This window comes from Lycium barbarum, chromosome 5 (assembly GCF_019175385.1).
Source record: "Lycium barbarum isolate Lr01 chromosome 5, ASM1917538v2, whole genome shotgun sequence".
Lineage (NCBI taxonomy): Eukaryota > Viridiplantae > Streptophyta > Magnoliopsida > Solanales > Solanaceae > Lycium > Lycium barbarum.
Window position 1 is genome coordinate 121,734,695 of NC_083341.1, and position 9,252 is coordinate 121,743,946.

General features: G+C 35.4%; 1 protein-coding gene across 1 annotated transcript; it reads left to right on the forward strand.

Moving 5' to 3' along the window:
- Positions 1-2,011: 2,011 nt before the first annotated feature.
- On the forward strand, positions 2,012-3,121 carry LOC132639704 (uncharacterized). The gene has a single exon (XM_060356138.1). It carries the CDS (start codon positions 2,012-2,014, stop codon positions 3,119-3,121), a length of 1,110 nt encoding a protein of 369 aa, XP_060212121.1.
- The last annotated feature ends 6,131 nt before the right edge of the window (positions 3,122-9,252 follow it).

Below are 9,252 nucleotides of genomic sequence, written 5' to 3' on the forward strand. Positions count from 1 at the left end.
CAGCCCTGTCCGTAGTCCATTCTAAACGATAAGAGCAGTTCTGGGCCGAAGCCCAGTAGCCCATAAATTACAGCAGGCCAATCCACAGCAATACCAAAAAAGACTGCTGGGCCGAAGCCCAACAGCCGAGAGATCCAACAGCCCCCAAAATGGGTTGGGTCCATTTAATTTGCACTTTCTTATTTCATTATCATTTGATGTGTATTATGTGACTAACTTTTTATTGTTGTTCTACTTTTAGTTAGATGAATTCGGTAAGATTAGTGGCTTAGTTTAGTATAATGGGTAGTCAGTTAAAGAGGACTAACAATTAATTCTACGAGTTATTCTTTTCTTTTCATGTTAAAACTATTTACAAACTCTAATACTTATTTGGAATAATTGATTTGCAAAATGGCATGACTATATATTTTAAATAAAGGGAATCACATTTTATCATAAATGTTTCAAAACGTCACTAATACGCAATTATAAGTATATTTTTAAGTAACTCTTCAAGTTTTGAATCAATCACGCATATTCTTAATTAAGCATAGTTGATAAAGATACTAAAAAATAGATAAAGGAAATCTATTAACTATTTTGTATTTTTATTCATAAACTGAAAATCAATTAATACCTCATTACTTAGTTCAAATATTTATTAAAACATTGCATAAATTCGCATCTTCTTCTACTTATATGTAAGTTATCATGTTTTGTAAACTCCATTCTTATTATGCTACTTCCTTTAAAACTATGAGCAATTATTATAAATTTTATTCTAAGGTTTCCCTTTATACAAAGCATTGACCTTATTTTTAATAGCTTTATTATTAGAAGTCTTTTATAAGTCTTATTATAAACAACATTTTAAATATTCTTCTACATAAATTATTATATTTTCTACAAGTCTTATTTTTCTTTTAAAAAAAATAACATCACTATTCTCATGCAAAGTTTTAACAACATTTATGAGTCTCAACATTTCCTTTGTGAAATTATTATATTTCTCTACAAATTAGTTCAAGCGGTATTATTATATTTTTTTCTGGAACCTTAGTAATATAAGCAAACCATTTTTTCTTAAAATTCAAACACTATATTCAATCTAATTAATTAACCTAAGTTGGTCAGATAACCGTAAGTTAACGGATTCTAGAGGATGCCTAACCCCTTCCCTTTAGGATAATATAGAGCCCTTACTTAGAATCACATTGGTTAAGCAGACTATTAATTGAGGTTTAGTTTTAATTCTGCCTTAGTTAACCTCTAGGTGTCCTAATTCACCGTTAAATTAATTAGGTGGCGACTCCTTAAAACAAATAAACAGGAATCACCAATACGTCATACCCTTAAATCGACCCGGGTTAAAATGGGGTGTGACAGCTTATAACTTAAGGATTGACATTTCGAGGTCATGATGAATCTAAATCATCACTTAGTAGGGGTAATTTTCTTCAAATTCTCTCATGGTATGCGAAAAAGTGTGATAATATTCGTGATTATGTACTGGAACATGCTCCTCAAAATGATCAAATGACTTCTCTAATGATTCAAAAAGATATTGTGAGTGCTTGTAAGATAGAAACAATTAAAGCTATTCTTGAGGAATTAAATGGTGACTACTTTTCTTTACTAGTTGATGAGTCTTTTGATGTGTCACGCAAGGAGAAAATGGCTATTGTCTTACGATATATTGATAGAAATGGATTTGTGATGGAGCGGCTTCTTGACATTGTTCATGTTCAAGATACTAGTTCTTTATCTCTAAAGAGGGCAATTGTTAATTTACTTGCTCAACATTCCTTAAGTCTATCAATGTTACGATGGGGCAAGCAACATGCAAGGTGAGATCAATGGACTTAAAATGTTGATTAGGCAAGAAAGTAGATCATCCCATTCCATTCATTGTTTTGCTCATCAACTTCAACTAACTCTTGTTGCGGTCTCGAAAAAATGTATTGAAGTGGGAAAACTTGTAGTGTTGGTTTCAAATATTTTGAATGTATTGGGATCTTCTTTTAAGCGCATGGATGAATTTCGAGATTCTCAAAAAGAAAGAATTCAAGAGGCATTAGATTTGGGTGAGCTTACAACCGGTAGTGGCTTGAATCAAGAACTTGGTCTTTCAAAAGCTTGTGATACGCGTTGGAGATCTCATTTTAAATCTTTCAACAATTTTATTCTTATGTTTGGCTCTATTCTTAATTTTCTTGAATCACTTGTTCTTGATGCACGATTATTGGATGAAAGAGCCAAGGCAATGGGATATCTTGAAGCTTGTCGAACATATGAGATTGCGTTCATGTTGCATTTGATGAGTGATGTTTTAGCAATCACAAATGAGCTTAATAAATGCTTACAAAAAAAGGAGCAAGATTTGGCAAATGCCATGTTACTTGTTGAAGTAGCAAAAATAAGGTTGCAAGCATATAGGGATGAAGAATGGGATTCTCTTATTGCTAGGGTGTCTTTGTTTTGTATCAAGCATGAAATTTTGGTACCTAACTTTGAGGAGCCATATGTTAGCTCTTTAAGATCACGAAGGAGACTTGGTGACAATAAAGTCTCTCATCATTATCGTGTTGAGGTATTTTCCAATATCATTGATTGGCAACTTCAAGAACTTAAAGATCGTTTTGGCGAAGCGACGACTGATTTGCTTCATGGAGTTTCTTGTTTGAATCCAATTGACTTGTTTTCAAGTTTTGATATCAGGAAAATAATGAAAATGGCTAAATTATATCCTGATGACTTTAATGAATTCAATATGGGTTCTCTTGAGAATCAACTTGCAAGTTACATTATTGATGTTCGTGATGTTGATGAAAGGTTCTCCAATCTAAAAGGGCTTTGTGATCTTTCGAAAAAATTAGTTCAGACAAAGAAGCATTCAAATTATCCTCTTGTATTCCGCTTAGTGAAACTTGCTTTGCTTCTGCCGGTTGCCACTGCATCCGTTGAAAGAGCTTTTTCAGCAATGAATTTTATCAAGAATGACTTGCGGAGTCAAATGAGTGATGATTTTTTTAGCGGTTGTTTGGTGCCTTATCTAGAAAAAGATGTATTTGATAATGTTTCTAATGATGCTATTATTAAGACATTTCAAGATATGAAACCTCATAGAGTACAATTGTAGAACTCCATGGTTCTTGCTTGTGTAGTCTAACTTAGTTTCTTTGTTTTTTCTTCAAAAGCTCCCAAGCTTTTACTTTTGTAATATGGCATCTTCAAGTTGCCTTTCTTAATGGAAACTTCTTACTTTATTAGCTTTTGCTTAGTTTATTACCTATATTGTGGCATTTTATTGTGATATTTTTCTTCATCATGAGCGGAGGTGCCTTCACCCAGCTTCGAGGTTTATGTACGCCTCAACCAGGCCTTTGACAACACTATTCTAGCTTCGAGCATGATTTTTAGTATTGTCTGTGCAAGAGTGATGCTTGATTTATTATATAGGAATTAGTTCCTATGTGTAGTTCTGCTTTGATTTCTAACAATTTGCTACATTGATGACATTGTCTCAGATATAAAAGCTCTTCCGAACCATTTACGGAGGAAGTATGCCTTACTGCGTGATTTAGATAAAAGTCTGCAATGTATTACTTATATTCCAAATTTTATATATTATTGGACTATTAAGGTTCTTTCATGCAAGTTAGTTGCTTTTTGACTTTCCATTGCTATGTGCTTCGTTAAGTATACTTTATGTATTTAAGTTATTCCTGATCCGACCAGCTCATTTGCCAACACAAGCGTGCTTATTTTATTTTTTGAACCCCCTGAATGGAAATCCTACCTCCGCCACTGACTGCGACCCAAAATCCTTACTACAACTTCCAAATTCCCCCATATATGGACCAAGCCCAATATGTAGCATCTCGCACACTTAACCAGACCTACACCAGTATTCCTACTATATTTTCCAACCAAGATGTCAATTCCCAAAACCCAAGATTTCTCAAATCCTAATTAGAATTTCCAGAATTTGATGACAAAAATTTTAGAGGATGGATACGACGTCGCGAATATTACTTTGATTACTATCAAGTACCAGATGTTGCTAAAATGACACATGTGGCTATTAGCATAAAGCATAAATTTGATAGTTGGTTTGATTCATATGTTATTGACCATTGAGGCCAAGTTTATTGGGGCCAATTTTGTAAAGATATTTGTGAACGTTATGATGGAATGGGCCACTTGATGTGGTTACCACCTTTAATCATTTGCAACAAACAACAGACGTTGATAGTTACCAAGTAGAGTCCAAGTAGTAAGGTCCCATTATGGATGAACTCTACTTTGTCACTTGTTTTGTTGGCGGGTTAAAAGATGAAATTGGGCCCATGGTTAAGGCTACGAAACCCCAAACCCTTGTGGAAGCTTACAACATGGCTAAGTTATATTGTCACGACCCAACCAAAGGGTCATGACGGGCACCCGGAGCTAACCTCCTGAGCACCTCTCCTCATACATCTCATAATCATATCTAGGTGGACCACAAAGATAACTCAAAATTATCTTAATTTGTAAGGGCATGAGTCCCAAAAGATAAAGGCACATCAATATAATGATCCTCAACTATGCCCATATGCACAAGCCGACAAGGCTGCTAAAAATGATACACAAAAATATGAACCGATGAGGTTATAGCACATCTAACTATATACATTTGTTTACGAGCCTCTACATAGAGTGCATGAAATCATAAAGACGGGACAGGACCTTGTCGTGCTGAAATATGTACACAAAAGAATAATACCACTAGACTGCAGCTCCGAAGCAAATGGAGCACTTCTGAGAAGTCGCTGATGAAGCACCTAAGGATCCGATCCGTCTCTCTGCTTACCTGTGGGCATGAACGTAGTGTTCACAAACAAAAGGACGTCAGTACGAATAATGTATTGAATATGCAAGGCATGAATAACAACATAAGAAGAGATATGGAAAGTAACATGAGATAAGAGGAATAACCTGTACATCTAAATGCCTCTTAAGGCAGATGTCATGCATGCTTAGCTTTAAAAAACAACGACTTATACATACATATATATAGTAAACTGCCCGGCTATATAGGCACGATGTTATCATCATATCATCATCATCCCGTGTCCGGGATGATATCATAAGCTGCCCACTGCAGTGGTGTGCGCATATACGCGCCTGCCCGGCCGACTATAACGTGGCACGGTGTGAAAAAATACATACATGTATATAAAGCATGCAGGAGAGCCCAAATAAAACGTTACTACTCTATCGGAGTGACATAAGGTCGGTAACCCTTCGATTTCTATTATCGAATCATCATCATCGCTATATCTCACCTTGAAAGAACAATTATTATAAGATGAGATCAATAACAATGAATAAAATCAATAATCATGGAACAAGCTCAATAATATCACGAGAACATCAAGAACTATAAGCTTTGGTGTCTTTAGAAATGGAATCATCATTATCATCATAGAGAACTTTTATCAACAATACGATAGGAACCTTGAGAATTAAGAGTTTCTAGCAATTTGGGGAAATATGACATTATGGATATCATATAAGGGTTCACAATAAGGGAATCATACCTTTAGAAAGAAAGGGTTAGCCTTAACATACCTTGTTGTCTCCTTAATTTACTTAACGCCTATCCTCCCAAGCTTATAAATCTACATTCAAGATGATTCACACTAAGGGTAAGGCATTGAAACGTTTATAAGGTCAAACTAGATTAATTGGTAAGCTAACAAAATTTGGGCAGCATCTCCCCTATATCACTTACTCCTACCAAATTCTAAAACAACTCCTAAGCAACAATAACAACATCAAAAATACCATAGCCAAGAGATTTATATTCAAATTGGACTCAAATCAATCCAAACTTGTTTTTCATAATCAATCCATAACAACAACTTCAACACAATCCCTTATACACTTGTATACAACACTTCCTCATCATCATTATTATCCCTCTTAGCAAGATTATACTCATAACATACTAATAATTATAGCTCAAGTTAATTTACAACTCAAAATATCATTAAACTCATATTTGAACTTTCCCTCCAATTTCTTCTCCTCAAATCCTAACATAATTACCAAATAAACTCATAAGCATGGAACTAAGATGAAATCTTACCTCAAAATTCAAGAACACTTCAATTTCAACGTTACTCTACCTTAAAAACACTCACCCAAGCATCTTCAAGAAGAGAAGACAAGTGTAGAGCTCGCTTGAAAACCCTAAACACTTTAATCTTCACCTTGATCTTTGATTAAGGCTTGGAAGTATGTTGAAATATGTTTTGGAGAGATTTCTAGGACTTGGGGTTATGCCTAAAATTATTAAAATGAAGAGGGGTCATCATACTTAAATTCTGGAAATTTCCACCGACTTTGTATTATACGGTTCGTATAACATTAGAGGGTTCGTATAACTCGCTCGTATAATATTATACGGGCCGTATAATTGGCCTCGTATCTCAGATTTGCAATCTGTCAGTTGCATTGGAAAGGAGACTTTCTGAATTTCAATTTACATAGTTTATGGATTCTGTAACTCCTTATATGCTAAGAGATATACCTACCTGAAGATGGACCAAAAATCCTGTCCAAAATTCTGACGAGTTTTCTCAAAATTTTGACAAACTTAATTTCTTTGATTTGCTTGATCCTGGAACCTTTAGATACTTGATTAACACTTATTAAAAGTCTTCCTTAACTGTTACACCTTGGAAATTTCATGACGTCGCATAGTGAATGAACCAATGCGAGCTTGAGGGTAACAGGAAGTTCTTAAGACTATAAGACGAATATTTGGTAGTCTTAGAATGCGTATGTTAAGATTTTGAAGTTACATGAATTGATGGAATAAGGATTGATAAGAATAAGTGGAGTATAAGTGAGGTTTAGGAAAGGTTTCATAAAATTATTGCGTTAAGAATTATTTGGCAAGGCCTTGAGGGCTAGTTATAGGGATGTTTAGATCATTAATGAAGTATTAAACAAGTGTTAAGAAGGTTGTATAAGGATTGGAGATCAAACGAAACGACGCGGACAACTTCGGAAAAGTTGTGAGTTCCACGACCACACCCACGGATCGTGAAACTTTCCACGGGCCGTATACTGGTCCGTGGAATACCCAGCAGAGATGATGATTTCCTGGTGGTGATCCACGACCAGTTGTACGAGCCGTACAATATTCCACGGACCGTACAAGTGTCCGTGGAAGTCCCGACGAGTTGAATAAGTTCTTATTATATAAATGTGTTCCCACTTCATTAAATTCATTTCCCACATTCCTTAATCTCTCTCAAGACCTCTAGAAGGTTCCATACCTTTCATCCACAAGAATTCAAAGGAAATTGATGATCAACTTCATCAAACCAACAAGAATCAAGAGTATGAAACCCATTAAAGTCATCTAAGCCAAGAAATTTCAAAGGAAGTGAGTTAGGGTTTTTGATGCAAGAAGAGTATTGCTACTCAAGGCTTGTTCCTACAATATCTAAAGTAAGTTTTATGATATTTTCATGATGTTTAAGATATTGAGAAGCTGAAACACTTGGATTGTTGAAGAATATAGAAAATGGGTCATAAATGTGGGAATAGTGCTATTGTTGAGTAGTAGTTTAGAATGAGTCATGAATATGGATATGTTGTGATTGTAAGTAGATTATGAATGAGCATTATACGTGAAAGAACGTAATAGTGAATTATGACCATGATTATGGGGAAATTGAAGTGAAATTGTGAAATGTGGATAATGTAGATAAATGATGATTGTTGCCTATGATATTGTAAATGTTGTTATGGTTGTTTGAGAGTTGATATAGAATATGGAAAAAGTTGTATAAACAAAGGAAATACTGCCCAATTTTCTTTAGCTTTGGTAAACACGTTTAAGTAATCAATTAACTAATGTCATGTGACTTCTCTTGAAGGTAGAAACGTGGGCATCAAAGGAAGACAAGCAAGTGATAGATTAGCTAAACGAAAAAGGTATGTGAGGCTAGTCCTTTCTTTCTATGGCATGAATCCGATGGTATGATTCTTCTTTCTTCTCCATGAATCTCCCACATTCCGGAAAGCTAATAGTTCATGTTAATGAATAGCTATATGAGATAAGAGATATGTTGCGAGCCCAATAATGATGATGATAAGCTTGAGTCTAAAGATTCTAAAGTTCATGATATGATGTTCCTATAAAGTTAATGATATTGTTTGTTGTACACACTCACCTTATATACTATTTCCTTCAAGGTGAGGCAGAATACCGTTGAGCTAATGATCTCATTATTGTATACACTCACCTTATACATATGTTCCCTTCAAGGTGAGGCAGAATACTATTAAGTTAATGATGTCAGTTATTGTATACACTCACCTTACATACTATTTCCTTCAAGGTAAGGCAGGATACTTATAGATGCCCATAATGGAATCGGGGGTTCACGACCTTATGTCACCTCGATAAAGTATAGCTATCTTGGAGTTATTATACATGTATTATGATGAGTATATGTTGATGATATTACACCATACCTATATGGACGGGCAGACATACACACCACTATAGTGGGCAGCTTATACCCCGGACGCGGGAGGCCTGACGCAGGTTATACATTATCATACCGTACCTATATGGACGGGCAGCTTATACATTATTGCATACATGATATGATGATGATTATGAGTAAGTCAGCATGTGTCATTTCTTTTATAAGTGACAGTCATATACAGTTGCTCCTTATTGATGGCACTATCTTATCGACGTATTTTCATTACTTATGCCTCTCATACTCAGTACAATGCTCGTATTGACGTCCGTTTTCTTTGGACGCTCTGTTTATGCCCACAGGTAGACAAGGAGGTGATCTTGATCCAGACTCGTTGGAGCTAGTAGCTGATTTGAGAGCACTCCATTGTTCCGGAGGTGCCTTTGATTATTCTTTTGTGTACATATGCATATTTTGGGCACGACGGGGTCCTGTCCCGTCCTTATGTCTAGCACTCCAGTAGAGGCTCGTAGACACGCAGTGTGGGTTACATGGTCTCACAAGGTCACTACTGTATATATGTATATATGTGTATAATATGATTTTGATGACCGAAAGACTTATGTATATAAAAGTATTGATGTTCTCAAAAGAGAAATGATTTTCTTATGCTTTGAGTATGAATTTGATAAAAGAATGTTTAATAAGTATGATGAGTACTAGAACGAGTGAGGCTCGGTTGTTAGCCCCAAGTACCCGTCACGGCCCCTAGTCGGGT